The sequence below is a fragment of the Falco biarmicus genome, chromosome 9 (genome assembly GCF_023638135.1).
Source record: "Falco biarmicus isolate bFalBia1 chromosome 9, bFalBia1.pri, whole genome shotgun sequence".
NCBI lineage: Eukaryota > Metazoa > Chordata > Aves > Falconiformes > Falconidae > Falco > Falco biarmicus.
Genome location: NC_079296.1, coordinates 50,095,146 through 50,114,803, shown reverse-complemented (window position 1 = coordinate 50,114,803; position 19,658 = coordinate 50,095,146). Strand labels below are relative to the sequence as shown.

At 39.1% G+C, this 19,658-nt stretch overlaps 1 protein-coding gene across 1 annotated transcript in view; it reads right to left on the bottom strand.

The window, feature by feature from the left end:
* Positions 1-19,658, bottom strand: part of PLPP4 (phospholipid phosphatase 4) — a 66,167-nt gene that overhangs the window by 27,160 nt on the left and 19,349 nt on the right. Inside the window, exons 2-5 of the mRNA XM_056352826.1 lie at positions 18,136-18,244; positions 13,716-13,806; positions 10,211-10,274; positions 8,538-8,662 (exon numbers count right to left, since the gene is read on the bottom strand). Coding sequence (XP_056208801.1) covers positions 8,538-8,662; positions 10,211-10,274; positions 13,716-13,806; positions 18,136-18,244 — 389 coding nt within the window. The remainder of the gene's footprint in view (positions 1-8,537; positions 8,663-10,210; positions 10,275-13,715; positions 13,807-18,135; positions 18,245-19,658) is intronic.

Here is a 19,658-nt window from a genome sequence, read left to right as displayed (position 1 = left end):
CTAACAATATCCAGAAAAGTAGATATGTGTTCATTCTTGGTCAAAGACTCCATCCATTCACTGCAAAACCGTTGCTTTTTCCATAAAGATCCTTCAAAGGATCTTGCATAAAACCATTTTTTGGCACCTGTAATAAAACTATTTGTAACTGACAGTCTCTTTTGTTAAATAAATCAGAAAAAGTAAAAACTCTACCAGATACAAAGGCCAGTCATTCAAAGATTTCAGACGTAAGGAATGGCAATCTGCTTCAGTTCATTTGTTCCACTCCTAAAATTGCCAGATTTTAAATGCATCCTGAAATTAATTTCCTTGCTTTGCATTGTAGAGTGCCTTCAGGATTTGCAGAAGACTAAAGCATATATTGTGATAGCGTCTGTTTTACAGGATATCTATTTGTCTTCAAACACTTGTTCTTCATAGCGTATTCCACAAGTGATACTATCTGACGGGAACCCTGCAACTAACAGCATGTACAATCACAACATGCACTGATGATGGCTCTATCACTTGCCAAGAAGCGTATAAACAGGCTTTAAAAGAGAATATCAGTGGTACTCTGACAGCTCCTAAAGCACTACCTTGGTCCTTGTATTAGCTGGCGGTCGGGTCTCTGCACCAGTCCCCACAAACAGTGTAAGAACCAAGGGAGATGGGAACTTCTTACCCACTGCTGTCCATTCCAGCACACCATCGTATCTAGTTCTACCCCACAATTCTTTAAGACATGATTAGATATTTTCCAATGTTTTCCAATATTTTCAACACTTGGAGACTTCCACAGTGCAGTAGCCCGAAGAATTATCTCCTGAACTCCTTATTAGCACACTTGGTGAGAAAAACAAGCAAATGCGCTACCAATGATGTACATAAATACAGAAAATGAAGTTAGCATGACAGTAAAACCACAAATTATGCAGGAAATTACTGGAACACATAGCAAACGGTAATATTAAACTGTAGCTTAATAGCGGAGAATCATACTGACATGATGAATTCAGAGCAATTTGAAATGAGGCACCAAGCTCAGAAAAGAAATGTCCAATTAGGTGGCTCAAGATTAGATCAGAGAGAGGTATTTATCCTAGGCTGAAATCACAAACCATGCAATAACCACCCTAATTTTAAGCTGCAGGAAAATCCTACTATGTAAGATGCTTAAAATTAATATAGGAAAATAACTTTTTTAATTTGTCAGGAATCATCTGTGTATAGCAATTAACTGATATGCTGTAAATGATGCAAGAAGGCTTTTCTATCTTCAGTGTCTAGGAATCTATGTGTGGACCTGAAAGATGAAGTCTGTTCCCAACGGAATTCTGTAAGATTTCAGTGTACATGGCTTCTAGGTCAAACCTTTCAAAAAGAGATAGAGGACAGCAGATATTCCCAAACTTCATATGCAAACTGAACATTTTTTGCATATTAAAAGTTCAAGGGTTCAACTGAGCTCTATTGTTCAAAACAGGGGGGAAGAAAAACAAAACTAACCCATAACATTTGATAGAACTTTTTTTACATTTATGACAGTACCAGGACCATAAAGTGAAATGAGAATTTGTCCCTTTAGTTGTCCCCCTGCTTACAGCCACTGGCAATGTCACAGCTACCTTACTGGTCATATTTTTTCTCCTCCTCTGACTCTCTGTCAACACCACCTTCTCTAGCAGCATAATCGTAGTGGATCAGCTCCAGGTCTCCTGTAGTTCGTTTGTTCTGCTGGCAAAACTGCTGGATTTGAACATGCATCTTTTGCTGCTCCAGTGAATAGAGTAAGAACACAGAGGGGTTTAAAACCAAAGTCAGCATCAGCTGATGAAGCACTAATGTGGTTCAAACAAGTCACCGTTCTTTGTGAATGGAAGTTCTAATGTGGAAGTTCTAATGAACTGTTGTGGCTGGTGACTTGCCATGCGTCTCCCATCCACCCCAGCAACCTTGTGGCAGCCGCCAAGGATCTGGAAGACAGTTTACTATCTAACCAGAGACAGACAACAAATTAACTTAACTTTTTATATCTCCTACCCCTGGAAAGTAAAGGTTTAATCTCCTGCATAACGAAGGAACGGACATGCTAGTCACCCCATGTATTTTAAAACACTTCCCTGTGCTTAGAAAAAGAACTGAATTTTGACTGGTGTGCAACTGAAATCTGGACTTGTCACCATCCCTAAAGCTATAATGCATGACTGATTTAGGGAGAACAGCTACATCTGGCACTGTCACCGTGTGCAGCTCTCCCAGAACGCTTCAGAGGTCCCAGGGCATTCTTCCCCCTTCTTCCCTTGCAACCAATGTAAGCTGCAACTCATGAACAGTACATGCTTTACAGAAATGTGAGCTCATATGGAAAACATGCTCAGTATTTCTGTCACCTTAATTAAACACATACTTGACATACAGTCTTTTATTCACAAGCAGAATCAGCCTTCCTAGTGCATGAAAAAAACCCTGGTGGTTTGTAGGCTGAACACATTCCCTGAAGAAATTTAGATACATTCTCTAAACAAAGATACTTATCCAGTTATAGCAACGGTAATTTAAGACTAAAACAGGAACTAGAAAGCTGACTTTCTCCTTCCAGATTCCATGGTAATCAATTCCAAATTTTGTCACCAAAATAAACTCAGACCTCTCTGTCCACACAAACACTGGACAAACAAATACTCACTGCTTGTAGCCTATATAAAGAACGGCACATTGTGAAATCTTTGTGAACTGGCAAACCCATAAAGCTATTTACAATAACAGCTTTTATTGAAAAGAACCCCTCTGATTTCTTTTCCAGTTTTTAATCACTGAATATCTGGTCTACCTGGAATTTGTCCACTAGATCTAAACCTGGTATTATAACCATTTATTTCCCATACACTTTTTCTGCACAATAACATACTGGGCAATAATTAAACTTAACAAGAGGCTTCTGTATGATGGTAACTTCTCAACAACAAATGTTAAGCGTTAGATATAATTGATTTTCAGATAAATAACACTACTGGACTCTAGGTTCGTATTGGGCTTACCCAATTAACCGTTCTGTGCTTATTCACCATATTTTTCCTCTCATCCATGAGTTTTCATGCATTGCATTCAGTTAAATACTCTTTATTCACACATTGCATTTTTCACCAATTGATATGCTGGGTAATCAGCACACATTAATTCCAGACAACAAAAGGTTTATACTGATTTCTGCATAATTTGTTCTGTTTGTTTCATTAAATACACTAAATCATTCTGTCTGTATGTCCATCCATTTGTTGTTCACATTCATTTTTTATCTGTTGCTTGCTGCTGCTCTTTGAACCTTGCCGCAAGGAGAGAAAAAAGGTAAAGGGTCTTGTATCGGTCGATCAGCAGTTGCATTATGTACTTCCCAGCATGGCAAGGAGCAATCTGAGGAAACAATATATTCTCACAGCAAAGGGCAGTTCTTACCATACTCCACCAAACATAAAAAGTTCCTTCAGAAGGTCACCGCAGAGATGGCTGAACTCCTCCACTCCTCACTAGGGTCAGCACTTTCAGATGGTGTAACTGGCTTTCGGATGTTCAGAAGCTTCCGCTGTTCTCAGAGCCATCTTTGAGAGAAACTTGCTTGTTATTTGGATCACAAGCTTGCAAAGTACGTTCAGAGCAAACCCCGAAGAACATGTGTGCTTACTCCACATATCTTGAGAGGTTAGGAGGCCACGAGGTGTCTCCAAGGCAGGCTGCCTTAAGGCTCTCTGCAAGATAACTCTACAGAAGACACACAAGGAAGGACACAGGCCGGAGGAAGAGATGCTGCCTTTATGATCCTCATAAACATAATTCTTTCCATGAAGTATGGTCATAGAGAAGCTGCACAGTATCTCCACAGGTAGTAGCTTTAAACAGCATAAAATTTCCAATGGATTCTAAAACATTAACGGATTCTGGAAACATTAAATATGTAGAAATAGACCTACATTTTTGAAGCATTTTGGTCAGAATGGCTATGCATAAACCTGGAACTCAGGAGCACCTCTGAGCTACTGGAACCAAGCAGGAGTCTTGGCTCCCTACCCCCAAGCATTGGTTCTCTCAAACAAGATACACTGGCGGTTCAACTGGAAAAGAGGCAAAACATGCTCCAAACAATCTAGAAGGTCCAGGGACTTTTTTGATCCAGTAGAACAAGCTGGGTGAATTTCAATGGAGTCATTGAATGTTGGGTTGTGCTTGTATAGATTCCAAACTCAAGTTGCTGTTGTCAAAAGTTATCAAAAGGAGTCCCATAACTTCAATAGCCTTTCCAGAAAAGGGCAGCAAAATACAGAACTAGGAGACAGCAGCTTTGAAGGAGCTATGCCAGCTCAAAGTATGTTTTCAGCAGCCAGTACAGGTAGAGTTCTGCTCCTCGTTCAGAGAAGGTAGTAACACCACCACCGTTTCATTACAGTCCACCTCCTGTTCCAATCTGGTACAAACTGCCTCAATTGTTTCAGGCAAGTACAGTCTGCGTCTACCTGCAAGTCACTCTTCGGCTTTACAAAACAGTTTTTGCTTCGTTCATTTTTCATATTTGTATTATGTGCATTCCTTTGCACAGGGAGATGAAAGACACGGCAATTTAAGCCAAGAAAGTCATCTGTGCTCTAATAAGAACGCACTGTCCTTCAGGGCACAAGCTGGACTCCCAAAGTGGAAGGCGGGGAGTTCACAACATTTTATTGAGTACATGAGGTCAGGCCAGGCCAGCTGGGGATGTCAGTACTGCCACTCCTGTTATACATCTTTGCGCTACTTCCCTATAGCACAGCATCCACAGCACCTCAGACTTTTTTGTTAAAGGCCTCATCTCGTATGGATGAGGTTTTAGATCCTGGTATAACAAAGTTTTGGATTGACAGCCTGTCCAGGGAATGCTCTATGAAAAACTGTTTTGAAAATGAAAATGGCTCTTGACTGAAGCTTTTCACCTCTGTTTATGAGCTGCCTGGCAGCTTTTATTTGTGATTTATTTCCTTCGTGTGTTCAAGTGAAGTAGAAAATACCAAACTGTAGTGGGCTACTTGTAACTATCACTGCAAGAAAGGTACTATAGTTTATGTCAAATCTCATCCTTCATACTTCCACATTTTCACAGCCATGAAAATAATAAAAAAAAAAACACAACACAAACAGTAACAGAAAAAAAAACCACTTTTTTTTGGTGCTGCTTCACAAATTCCATCACAGAGAAAGGATGACAGAGATCAGAAGAACGGAACTCCTTCATTTTACCTAGTAGCAATCTTATGCTGAAGGAAGGGAGAAAGAAGCTGAGAAAAAATCCTGGGCTGAGTTTATGGAAGGAAAGTTTGCAATTGCCTTCATGTTAAGAAGGCAGGAAGGACAGCTTTTTAAAACTGAGATCAGAGAATAATTTTTCACAGGGAGTGGGAGGTAGAGGAGGTATAGTTCATACATTACACAATAAAAAATACTGACAATGTAAATTATTGCAAAATTTCCAAACATTTATTATTATATTCTCAACAGCCTCATTGCTTCATAAGTCCAGGAAGGTAGTATAATGTTGTGTTTCTCATAATATTTTTTGCTTTTCACTTTTTTGGTCTAGTGTGAGATGAAGTAACAGTGGTCTTGATAAAATGAGGCTGACAATCCTGGTTATCTAAATAATTTTGCTACACAGAAGGAGCAGAGATTAGCATTGTAAGATTAGCAAATTAAAATGGTTTCCTTCTCCATTATGAGACTAAAATACATACTGATTTTGAGGTTTCAAAACAGTCTTGTCAGAGACTTAAGATATTATAACATCATGCTTCAAACCACTAAGTACTTCAAGCAGCTGCAAAATTGCCTCACCCTAGCACACACTTAACAACAGATAAAAATTACTGCATATATAGTATCTTTTCATTCTTATCGCATTGTAATAAAAGCTTTGTAGTGGGAAATACAGTCAACTCAGCCACACGCTAATATTACATTAATGATGGAGAAAGCTGTTCCCATAATTTTGATCTAAATACACTGAGCCATCATTCTGCTCCAATTAAATTCTGTCTGAGCTACAGTAACATAACTCTGTGCTTTTAAAACCAATACCAGTTCAAAGTAAAACCCCAGTGTGTGGTCTATGGCTGCCTCACTGACACAGGGACAAAAAGCACTTGACTGTGTGACAAGCAGCCTTGGTAAGAGAGCTAGTATGTGTGCCAGAGCTAACCAGAGCATGGCACACATACAGTGTTTCTAGTCTGTGCCAAAAAAAATATATTAAAAAAAAAAGTACATTGAGTGTCTTCTGCAACACACACTTTGCAGCCTCAGAGTACACTGTTGTGTTTTAGTAAAGTAACCAACTATAACACTTGCTGAGGGCTAATCTGTAAATTCTAGTACATCAATGTATACATGCACTTATTTTAAGCTTTTGTTGTTATACGCTGACAAAATACTTAAACAAGATGATTGCAGTTAAGTGTAACAACCAAATCTGAAGAGAGACTACAAACAGCAATTAAAAACATTCATTCTAAATGGCACATGATATATTCTGCTATTGTCTCTTCAATGTAATCAAAGCTTGTAAGCAAAAATTAAGACAGCTAAGTTGGTTTATTGTTTAGGATTATAAAGATTATAAAACATCCACACACATCTACTAATCCCTTATTTGTTTCTGGGCCTCAAACAAGAAAAAGTGAGCAAGACCAGTACAGAATTTCATTCATCTCATTACCCAACTTCTTTGCAATATACAATTCTGCACAATTAGACAATCTGAAGTTATTACTCGAAAAAAAGATTAGAGAAACAAATTCCAGAGATATGACGTACTGGTACTCAACTGGCAGTTCTTGGAAACAGAACAGTACAAGGCAACAAACAATACTGTCCAAAAAAACCCCCAAAAAACAACCAACCAAAAAAGCTCACAGTAATAATATTATTTTATAGACGAAAATAAGTTTTATTAGACACTTGACATAAAACACTCCAGAAGTAAGCTCCTCAAGACAGTGAAAGGAACCTTTAAAAACACCTGAGTTAATACACCTAATTAAATAAGACGTACAAGTTTCCACAAGATGACCTAAATGTCTATCAGCATAAGCTAGGAGTACTCTATCAAACCATCTGACCTAGACTGAGGACCACCTCAAAGCCAAATGGAGTGCCGTCCAAGGAGCAGACAAGAAACCACAGAAACTCCAACCTGTGCCAAATTTACCTCTGATTCCTGCTTACCTGCTCCTCTAAATACAATGCTATCGATATACCTGTTCCCCCATTACATGCTACCTCTTCCCCCATTACTTGTCTTGTGCTGACAAGAGTCACAGACACATAGAATCCTTTAGGTTGGAAAAGACCTTCAAGATCATCAAGTCCAACCGTTAACCCAGGACTGCCAAGGCCACCACTAAACCATGTCCCTAAGAGCCGCATCTACGTGTTTTTTAAATACCTCCAGGGATGGTTGATTCCACCACCTCCTTGGGCAGCCTGTTCCAATGCCTACCCACCTTTTCCATGAAGAAATTTTTCCTACTACCCAATCTAAACCTCCCCTGGTGCAACTTGAGGCCATTTCATCTTCTCCAATCACTTTTCATGTGGGAGAAGAGACTGGCCCCCACCTGCCTGCACCCTCCTTTCAGGGAGCTGCAGAGAGCAAGTCAGGGCATTCTACCTATTCTCCTCTGCTTGCAAGGAAGATTCCTCTGCTGAGAACAGAGCTACCATTTCCTCCCACCTGTCCCCAGGCAAAGCAGCCCAGTGGCAGTAGACACCTGAACATCGAACCCCTCAGAATCAAGGCCCACACAGACAAGGATCCCTACTTTAGCCACAGCCAGAAGTGGATACTCTCAAAAGAGTCAGAAAACAAAGAATGAAAGAATTGTCCTTCTCCAGTACATTACAACAGCTTCTAGTGCTACAGGGACTTCTTGAACCTCACTTTCTACCCAGTTCATTAGGATGAACAGCATCAAAACAATGCAACATGATCTCCGGGTACTCCTTCCTACCCCTTCCACCTTCGAGCACACAACATCCCATGAAGAAACCTTAACGATAAAAGCAGTTGAACTGTCTTTGTGACTTGAGCTTTGGATGAATAGATCTACGACTTGAAAGATATCAACCAGATCTTGTCATAAATACGCAGATCAAACATGCCTTGTAACACTTCATACTTGAATGGAATATAAAAAAATCATTATTTACTATATAGGCAAAGGTTGCATACAGAGATCTGATTAAGGAACAGACACCCCCTCTGAATCACACTTTCTTTAACCTGGAATAGAGCTTCACTCTACTGATGGCCCTGCTGTGGCTCTCAGTGAGGTCAGGTGGTTCTCCAGGTAAGGACGGGTCACAAGCTCACAACTTCATTTCCAGAAAGACATTTCTGGGAGTGGTGACCTAAGACAGAAGTCCAGACCCCTTCAGCAAAAATCAGGTTCATGATATAACACAAAAAAAAGCAATTCCAAAACATAGATAGAACAGCTTTTGACAAAAAAGGGACAGCATTTAAATGAACTTACAGGAAGAGTGGATACTCGGAAAGCTTTTCCTGCCTTCAGACACCAGATCGGGATCACCTGTGCAGTGCATTTCAGAGTTCATTACTCCATCTGGAAAGCAGCGGTAAAAGAAATCGGGACGCGGTCTACAAAAAACACCACGGATATTAAAAATATAAAAGCTGTAGTAACAAATAAATCTCAAAGCGATTATTAAATTTACTGCTTATTACATACAGAGTTCATTCCCTCCTGCCTTAACACAGCAACAAGAAATCATAGGAACATTTAGGTTGGAAAAGACCTTTAAGATCAGAGTCCATTAGTAAACCTAGCACTGCCAAGGCCACCGCTAAACCAAGTCCCTCAGCTCAAGGTCACTTTTTGGGCAGGCAGGCTCTCTGAAGGGAGCTTCCAGTGCAGCGTGCGAGTGGGAGTTGCCTCTGAAAACCAGCGTGTGGCCTTACTCTTGCCTAGAGCCATCAATCTTGCTCAGCACCTCCAGCACAAAGGGGCACAGCAGCCCCACAAAGCTGCACGAGTCTTGCCAACACATCCAGCCATGAACAGGACTACAGCTTAGGCTACAAGGTTGGCACCAAAACCACCACCAAATTCTAATGCCAGCCTTGACGCTGATTCTAGCTGCACTGAATAAACCCCCAGGCTTCTTTTGGCCCTGCCGAGGTGAATGATAGCACACAGGTTTGCCTGGTGTCACACTGAGCCTGAGCTTATGAACCATGTAGACAAGCAAGGCAAGCGACCAGATTCAGACACCAGCTGACAGAGCAACAAGTTGGCTTGGACTGCAAGCAAAATGAGCTCGTCTGCCTGAAGAAGATGGTGCAGGCATTCTTAATTACATTTCAAAAGCACTCTTAAAATAGAAGTGCCAGGTACCATTACTGTCAGGGCACCAGTACTGTACCAGAGAGGGTTCACCAAAGACCGAGCACAAATACTGTTTCCTCAATGCTGCAAAACAGGTGAATTACAAATGCAGCATTGGACTCCATTAAATAGTGTATGAATTCAAGTCAAATATATATTTGACTTAAAATTATTCAAAATTTTGATCTAAAGCCAAAAAATACTTTTAAAAAAATGTTATTTTCCAGAAAGTTTTGATTGCTAATGTTTTTCCGAGGCCTTCATTCAAATTTATGCTTCCCTAAAAAAATGTCCTACCTAGAAGTCCACTCATTGCTTAGCTCCAAGGTTAGTTCTGCCACGGACCTTGATGTTACCTGGAAATACCACATTCACTAATTATGCTTCACACGAAATGCAGGCACTGGGTTATATAGGCACTCAGCTGATTCCCGTTTAATGAGACTAGTGGCACTGGCATCTAAACTGCCACATGCTGTGATTCTCCCCTTCTGTCTTGCCTATTTAATGATCTGATTTCAGCTCACACTTTTCTTTTCAAACTCCTTGTTTGTCTGGATCTGCCAACTGGTCTAACAAATGACAAAACACAAGGGCATAGATTCCTGCCACAGTTGGACGTCACATAATGAAGTTGTGCAACACCTGCACCAGGGGAAGGACAGCTTCACAGGAGCCTGTTCTAATTCAACGTGCTTTGGAGCAGCAGCTATCTTTTTATCAAGGTCTATTGTATTTTTCAACCTCTCTTCATTTCTCTTAACAGTTCAAGTTATCATTTATAACATGACAAGACTTACCTTCCCACAATTAATTTAATAGTATTTGTGCAGACGCCATTCAGAGCTAGAGCCAAGGAAACAGCTACAAAACAGAATGAACAAACAGAACAATAATAACCTAAATACCAAGCTATACATTGCAGCAGTACAGCATTTGATTTACAGACTGAAACCTTTACTGGACTGAAAACTGAATGACCTTTGCAGCCTATTGTTTTTATTACCCAGACTAAGGACAGACCCCAGAGCATCACAATAACCACATGACTGACTTTGTTCTGCTTTTATTCTTGAGAAATCTTATCTCCTTATACAAAGCCGCTTTTCCTATAGTGTCATTTGCACAGGCATACATCATTAGATGGGAACAAATATTAGAGAATCAAGCACTGTATGTATCAGTTTTGCAATTTACTAGATGAAAATATTATGCTCTTTGGGTCAAGGAGAATTCCTGTATAGACCTATAAGTAAAATATATATGTACACATGTGTGTGTTTATGTATTTGTATATATATGCATATGCACAATGCAATTAAACAGTCCACTTTCAAGCTAAATAATTGCCTTTTCACTAAAACTAGAACTATATTTTTATTATTTTTCTTTCAAAAGGATGTGGATGTTTTGTCTAAAATCCCTGAAATTTTCCCCTTACACTTGCCCCCAGGATTAACCAATTTTCCAAATGAAATTGGAGTAATGAACAGGAACTGTCATACTAGGTATGACTGAATCATCTTTTTTATTTGTACTTGCATGCCAAGTCCCTAGACTTTCCAAAGAACCTCATCTAAAGCCTGTGGAGATTTCTGCCGTGATTTCAGCAGCACGTGAATTGAATGCATACACTCCTTTTAGATTAAAATTGATTTAATGTTGCAGTCCACAGCATAGCTCCCTGGTATGACACAAAAGTCACTGAATTTTATTCCCCATCAGAAAAAGAAAAACTATTAGGCAAATCTCTGATTTCCAGCAGAACAGTTACAGTAATATAACTTTTGGTTATGCCAGCTCCACGAGCTTTTTTCTCATTGGACTGCTGCCCCAGATGCTGCACTTCAGCAGCACTCATCCTGTCTCCATAAAAATCTTTGCCTAAGGATATTATATATCATAAAAACGTATGTTATAGGATCTATTTTTCTTTAAGTTAAAAAAAAAAAAAACCACCACAGAAAACAACAAAAAAAAACCCCCACAAACAAAAAAAGGAGGTCCTCCATCAAAGGAAGAACAAGGGTTTCCTCAGATTATAGCAATAGCTGCCAGCAAAAATAAAAGAACAAGTCAATCCTAGAGACACTGACATTGTTCAAAAAAGTCTTCCACTTTCAACACCCACGTCCACAGCGACCACTCAATCCCATGTTCTCTTTTTCCTTTCAATTATTTTCTCTCTGTTATTCATGGTGATTACATGGTGAACTGAAATATTCCACAAAGTCAAATGCATATGACCAACAATGACGTGGTACTACAGTCTCCTTTCTAAAAAATGGGACACATAGATTTATCTGCTTTCTGAGACATGTGGTCAAGTTTACTCTTTTCATTGACCTTTGCCTTGATTGTTCATTATTGCACACCTGACTGAATCACGTGTTCACTGCTGCCTATTCCTTGCAATGGCAATGCAAGTATCAAATGACCGTGTGAATATAAGCTGGTAAACGAGTTGTATTTGCTGACATTTTGCTCCCTTTAGGAAAAAATTCATACTTCCCACCAAAAGTTATATAATCTAGTCAGTAGAGATGTAGGCACTTCCAGGGGAAGGGTTAAGGGCACCAACATTAGGAAACTCGCTATTCCAGACCCTAGATGCACTGATTCACCTTTCTTATATTAATGGCTATACAAGAGGCAAAGCATTTTCACACCCTTTTACCCTTTGCTCTCCTCTACATATGATACCTGAAGAAGTTCACCTTTTGGGGGACTTCCTGATGATTCATTATGAATGTTATGAGCCAGATCTCAGCAAATCAGTAAAGCTCCACCACAGTTAATGAATTTTCACAGCAGTCTCACATCACCAGACATATTAACAAATTTAATCATATCAATACACAGTACACTTGAACATAAATAAGCCACAAGTTCCACAATTATGGCAGATACTAAGTAGGGGTACACCACAGAAGAACATCCAAGGTTGGGGTTTCCTTAAAGTCTGGGTGGCAAGGAGAATACTGGGGAAGCTGGCAGGTTTTCTACTGGACATTACAGGGGGAATCAAACAGAAAGCAAGAACAGCAGAAAAAAACTTATGTCTCTGCAGAAGAAAAAGGTGGTAAGAATAAGTGATGGAGAAACTATAATCCAAAGCTCCACTCCTTACCCAACAGAAAGTGAAACTCAGAACTGTGACTGTATGCATTTTATGAATCAATAGTTATTTCTACTGAATGGACTTGCCAGTAAAATATCACTATAAGACATTTCAGAAGTTAGTACAAATGACTGGCAGCAGCCAAAACAAAACTAGGATGTTTTCACACTTGTGGTAAAGCAACTGGAGAAAGAGCAAGCTAATGGGAATGCAGCCTTATCTAAAAAAAAAAAAAAAAAAAAAAAAAAAATCTCAAAGGCACAGTGCCATTTACATCCTATCTAGCTAAGACAAGGCTGAGTATTGGTTTGACCTTGTGACCTAAGGGCCAATAAATTAAAGTGTAAATTAGCCAGTAAAGCAGAATTTCAGTATTGGGCAGATTTCAAACACACTGCCAACAAAAACATTTGCAGTTCTTAGTGCTTCAAAGTATCCTCTGCCAATGAAAGTGTTTTAGTCAGTTTTGGTGTCTGTGTAAAAAGGATCTGGGCATATATCACTAAAAGATTTCAAAAGAGAGGCGCAGCCAGAATTAGCTGGAACAGTTTAAGACTTACCATCCCTGTCGTCTACCTGCTCCTCTGCTTGAAGCTGCTGCCTAGAGCCGTAATTAGACCTCACCCATAACACAGCCATAGCGGTTCCCAGTCCAGGATTAGGTGCAAAACTAATTCCACTGGCAGTTTAAGATGAAACATCAGCTTGTGATTAGAAAAGCTGAGCCATAAGCATGGATTTTGCAACAGGGAAGAGTAAACTCCAGGAGAAGGTCAGTGAAAACAATGAGAGGAGTAATTTCCTACACTAAGCAGCTGAGTCTCACAGGACTTTCCAGTCAAACCCTTAATTTACAATACCTGCAAGTATAAATAAGAGGTAAATAACAGATCGGCTGTGACAGAAAAATGTACATCTGAACAGCCTCTCAGATGGCCTTGTCTTTACTGATTGAATTCTGTCCCTTTCTAGCTAGAATGTGGAATTAAGGCACAGAATTTGTACTTTTAGAAACATACATAAAAACAAAGGCTTTTGTGAGATGGCTTGCAACTATAACTGCACTGAAAACTACTGTAATGGACTGTAACGGAGACAAGATTTCTTCAGGGCTTAGAGTACAGCTGGAATCAATCTTTGAGAGCTATCATGCATTTTCCAACTTGAAGTATGACATACATTACCTAAGAAAGCCTCTTTAATTTCAGTCTTGTCTGTTCGCCGGATTATTTTCACCACAAAAATCACTGCTAGTGGTGTAAGGAATGAAATTGCCTGTAAGAGATAACAAATATCATGTGTGAGAGCATCAATTCCTTTCCAGTCCTACTGATTAATAATTAGTTTCAGTTAGGTCCATTTAAACTGGAAGGCTGAATGATCTTTTATCAAACTCCTGACCTTAAGCAAATTGGGATGATTTGTCTTTGCAACTACAGGGCAATGGATACATTAACATTGTAACATAACTGTGGGTTATAATTGATTTGTAATTGCCTGGAGCTGCATTTAAAATGCCAGCTTCATAAATGAAAAAGCAACAGTCTATAATGTCCACAAAATTCATACGCTGATGCATACAGATCTTGTACATTGCTTCCACACTAAGCACTGCCCCAGAAGGCAGCCCATCCAGGCTCCGCTCTCAAGACCGTATTCAACAGACTCCAGCACCAACTTCCTGATGTTTTAAAATGCTATTTATTTTATTTTTGTTTTCTTTTTAACTGTCATTCTCAAATGCACTGAGATCATATCTTTATAATTCTTTTGTTTACAAGTGTTTGGATGGGGACCAAACTGCTTGATTTTGTTCCAAACCAGAAAAACAACACCTGAACATTTACAAGTATATTCATTGGTTAAGCAGAACCTTATTCTTTTATGGTCAGTGCTGCACGACAGGATTCCTCCTACAAGGAATCTGAAATGGCATCTGCACATCAATGCACACACTTGATTTCCATGAACAGCATCTCCACTATCACAGAGCGATTTGGACTGGGGTTGATGATTCACTGTACATGTGCCAGTTATCTGAGGAGCATCCCACCTCGTGCAGTGTCGGTATAGTGCAGCCTGTCCTCCCTGAGCAGGGTATTTACCGTCTCTTTCCAAAGAGACGTATCAGTTTATCCTAAGCACAATACCAGGGAGTTTTTCATCAGTAGCTTGCTATGGAAACTATGATTTTGTTCCCAACTGGTCCTTCCGTCATCCCTTCTATCTCAGACCTTCAGTTGCAGAGGTAAAAGGCAGCTTATAGGCAAGGTAGTATGTTTATGCTTCTTGCTGGTTCTAAGTTATCCAGTTCCTTTCTGGAATCTACAATCCTCTTCACAATCACATTTGTTCAAAACCAAATCAAGGTCTTTCAAAAGCAATTAGTCTCTTGAAGAAAAGTGAAAATAATTGTTTTGTTTTTAAACAAGGCAAAAATTAAGCTGTATATGGCACAAGGAGCACGAGGGCTTAAGTAAGATTATACTGTTTATACTGAGGCTGAACAGTGCCTTACTCCTTTAAAGTGACTCACTGAAATAAAAAACAGGACAGACGTGTTATGACAAAAGATGTGTGACTGTCTTCTTTCTATAATACAGATTAATCCCAGTCCTCATTTTATGCTTTTAGAATATCTGAGTAGGGAACAACATGAAAATGCACTATATTTGTTATTTAGGTAGTGCCTTTTGGACCACATTCCCCACACCCACATCTGCAAAATACCATCTAACTCAGCAAGCCATGCAGACTAAAACACAGTCTGGAGTGTGCTCCCCTTTTTTACATTTAGAAAGGCAGGCACCAGGTTTTGTGCAAAAAAAAAAATGCACCATTTTGACTTAAAACTCCCTTCTGTCTACAGTGTGTGAGAGAGATTCAAGTTAGGATGTCAGTGCTGTGTTACTTGTCCAGAAACATTCACTCCTCTCTATCTTCAGCAATAGTTTCATTTCGGCTTTCAGAGACAAAGAGTGAAATAAAAAAAATGCCACCAGGGGGAAAAAAAAAAAAAAAAAAGCAAAAGCAAGATATCTGCATTCCATTGTTGAAGAACATGTAGAAATATAGCCAGGCTGACAGGCTTACAGTGGTGGTTTAATGGAGTTAGAAATCTTTTGAACAAGCAGGAGCAGCAGAAAATATCAACAATGAATAGAATTCAAGTGGCAGCTTGTTCCAAACCATTTCACAATCAATCTTCAGAAGTCTGGTAAACCTGCAGATTTCCTTATATTTCACAAGCATATGGATTTTTGAGAAAGATGAAGAACTATTCATGTTTGCGGTACATTGCTGTTCCTTACACAAGAGCATTAGCTGGAAGGTGCTTTTTATTCTGCAGCAAAATGCACACATAGAGTTTGGCTTGCTAAAGACTCCTTTTACTTTATTTTGCAAAAAGATTCTGTATGGCTCATGTCTGCAACAGATTTGGCAACAGCCTAATGAGCAATACACTCCTCAGATGCATCTCAATGTTTTCTTTTCCAGCAGTGAAATATTCCAACATTGCCTTGCTTTTGTGAAACATGGACAAAATCTCTCTTGTTCATTATTCACCCTAGTAAGCGAGAGATGTGCTAAAGTTACAGGGACTCCCACATCCTTCCATGCATTCAAGAGAAGCTGACAGTACCTACTTTCCAAGACAAGGAAGATCCACTGATAGAGAGACAGAGCAAAGGTCAGGTCTTCCCAGACCTTGTGGCTTGCTTGCTACCCATGCAGAAGTCAACTTTGTCCAATCTTGATCTGGGTTTGAGTATTCACAACATTTCTCTTGTATTCAAATCTCTCGGTATAGAAAATAATCCAGCAGTTCGTAAAATGTTAGAGACAGCTTTCTGGCAAGCCACAGCCATGCATTTCAATATCAGAGTACAACACTAGTGTCAAGAGTTTCTTTACATTATGAAAACTTGTCATCAATGCTGGAGTTGGATTTTTCTTCTTTTTAATTAAATAAGAAAACAGATTCAGAAATTATCTACATTTCTTCATTTCAGAAGCTGTTTGCTGAGTTACTGAGATGTCAGTGGTCTGAGTCAGAAGGGGAACACAGATTATACAAACATTACTGACTCACAGCTGCCTGGAAATTCCACCTACCGTACAGTATACCAAAAGCTGGCTCTATGGGCAGTGGTTAGCAGGGAAAGGTAATGCACATATCCCAGAATTGTGCTTCCCAATGGCTACCGCCTAGAGAACAAAGTATTAGACTAATGATTATCCCAACTGGTTTCAAAAATAGTTCCACCACTGCAGAAAATCCCTTTGCAATGATTCGCTATTGGTTCTTGAACTCTTCAGTTGCAAACACAGATCGGAGAAACGTATCGAGGTAATGCTCAGCCTAAGGAAAAACAGCAGAATTAAATTCAGATTCTTTCCTAGCACAAAAATTTAATGTTTGGTTTTGTGGTGGGTTTTGTTTCTACAAAGCTTCTATTTCAGGAAATGGAACATGTTTTCCACTTTATTCCAGGAAAAAACATTTATTTTCAGCCATCTAGGCTGAAAAAGTCCTTAATGGAGCTTATTCTTAATGCAATATAAACAATATGTTGGTGAATCTAAAACCAAGCCTTCAGTCTCTGTCTTAGAAGGCTGGGATATGTTGCTGCCACATAAACAGGAAGCACCTTCAAGGTGTTCCTTTATTAAAAACTTTCTGTAACTGAAAGCCAGAGCCTTATTAAAAAAAAAAGAAAAAAGAAAAATTACATAACTGATTTGCATTTATTCTGAATATGGCTTCACTGAAGACACAGCAAAAGATGCTTTGACATAAGGGTAATAGGATTTGACCACATCTATCATGCTCATTCCTGCAAAATCTCCACTTTGACTGATGAAGCTTTTGTAAAGATTGACCTACTTGCCTTAATAACCTGAACTACACCTGCGATTTCTTAGCATTTCTGTAGTGGTCTATCTTAGTGTACTCTTATAGGTGTAAATTATTATGATTCTTAATCATTGCTAGTGAAGGTTACCAAAACCATGAATTTTGACAACCAGGCAAACCATCAAAATCAGACAGACAGTCTGCTTGTCAACATGAGCTGTACTGGGAAGAACCAGAATGGTGACAGCAGCTCTATGATATGGTTAGTACACCTGTTGGTACTAGAAGCTAAAACAAAGGTTTTGTCTACATGAAAGAAAAAAAAAAAAAAAAAAAAAAGTACTTAGAGGCAAATGCCTCTGTGCCTAACATGCCTAAAACAAATCCGATTTCAATATTTAAGCACTTAGCCTAATAAGAGCATGGCAAGGTTTTGTCAGGTCACCCAACCAGCTAATTCAAAAAGCTTCTCTAATCTTTTCTCCAGCATCCTTCTAAATTAACACTAGCTTAAATCTTAAAGTGTAGAATCAACATTAATAAATTCAGCCACCTAGTAATGCTGCTTTTTACAAACTCCCCACGATTTCCCACATTTTGTCACTTATGACATCCCTGCTTTGGAGAGCAATTGTTAATAGCATTAAAGGAACATCCTATACTTCTGAAAGATTTCCTGCTGCTTATCAAATGAAAGTGTACTTAGTTTACAGCCATTGAATGACTAATAAACCTTTAGTACTTACAAACATAAGACGCGTAGGTATGTTGTCTGATTGCACCAAAGGATTTTTATACAGCCAGATCTCTTCTGGCTGGATAACCCTCTGGAATGGATCCAAAAATTCTGTAAAACTGAAAATGACAAATAAAGATACAATTTTTTTTGCAATTTGAAATCATGACCAAAAAGCCCAGAAGAGTCCTGCTGATTTAAAACTTCCCCCAAAGTTAATTATGATATGGCATGCATGAATTACCCTTATCTCACTGCTTTTTAATAATGCAACCTTCATAAATATACCCTTAGGAAAATGATTTTTAAAAGTTTAGATTCTACAACTTTATAAAAGTTCCATAAACTTCACTGTGGAGAAAAAAATTGTCATTTTATTTTTTGTGGGAAAAGTGTGCAAAGAATACTGTGGGATTAGAAAAATCACATAGCAGATGGTTGATACTGAAGAAATTATATACCAGATACCGAATACAAAATGTGTCTTTCAAATGTCAAGATCCAGACTTTGAAGTATGACAGTTGTGTTTGCAGGGAGAAAGAAGCAGCCCAGGCAATTCCCTCTACTGATAGAAAGAACAGAAAACTTCAGAGATTATCACCAAAAAATGCTTACTCCTAATCTCTTTCTTCAGATTGCCAGTATTTTGATTTGGTTGTGAAGCTTAAGAACCTAAATCTACCAGAAATGTCTCTTTCCACCAAAACTGACCATTTTAATTCCATTCTCATGTCATTTATCTCTCTTAAACGAACAACAACAATAACAAAAACCCCATACAGCTTTGTAATTATGTTATTTGGAAACGAAAAGCAACAAAATAAAATGTTGAGGTTACATTGTCACACAGAAAGTAAATGGTGTGGGTATCTTTTGTTCAGTACCGAAAGAGGAAGCAGGAATTGTGATCTTGGACTGCAGTGAGAAGTTTCAGAAGCTTTTCAGGACTACATAAATTGTCTCTCTTCATTTAAACCGTACTGCTTTTTTCAGAGTCTTTCACTATCCCTTAACTCTTCTTAGCTTTGAAGTCACACCAGACTTCCCGGGAAGTTTTGCCTTTACTAATTCCAGGCTAGTTTACTAGGACTGAAAGAATGGCTGTTGAGAGAAGACACAGGGACCAGTTTTCTGCAGCTTGGTCTGACCTAAAAAGCCCACGGAGCTTTAAACCCCTCCAAACCCAGGTTTTATACAAGTAAAAGCTGCAACAATTGACTCTGTAAATAGGAAAAACTGAAGCAATTTGTAAAGCAAAGTAAAATGAAACCCTACATAGGCATCTCCCCCTTGCGAAGACAAGTCCTGGAATCTAGCCAGGTCAGCCACTTCCTAAACAACAAGCCTTATCCAGTCTTCTGGGTCTTAGGAATTCCTACTTTTTATCTCTTCCGAGGGCTGACCAGCTGCTCTTTGTTCTCTCACTGTAGTCCACAATCTCTGCATTAGCAGCAGTCTCCCACTTCCCCAGCACACACTGCTACCTGCCCCCCTTTACCTCAGCACATGCTTTTGCTAGACAGAAGGCACAA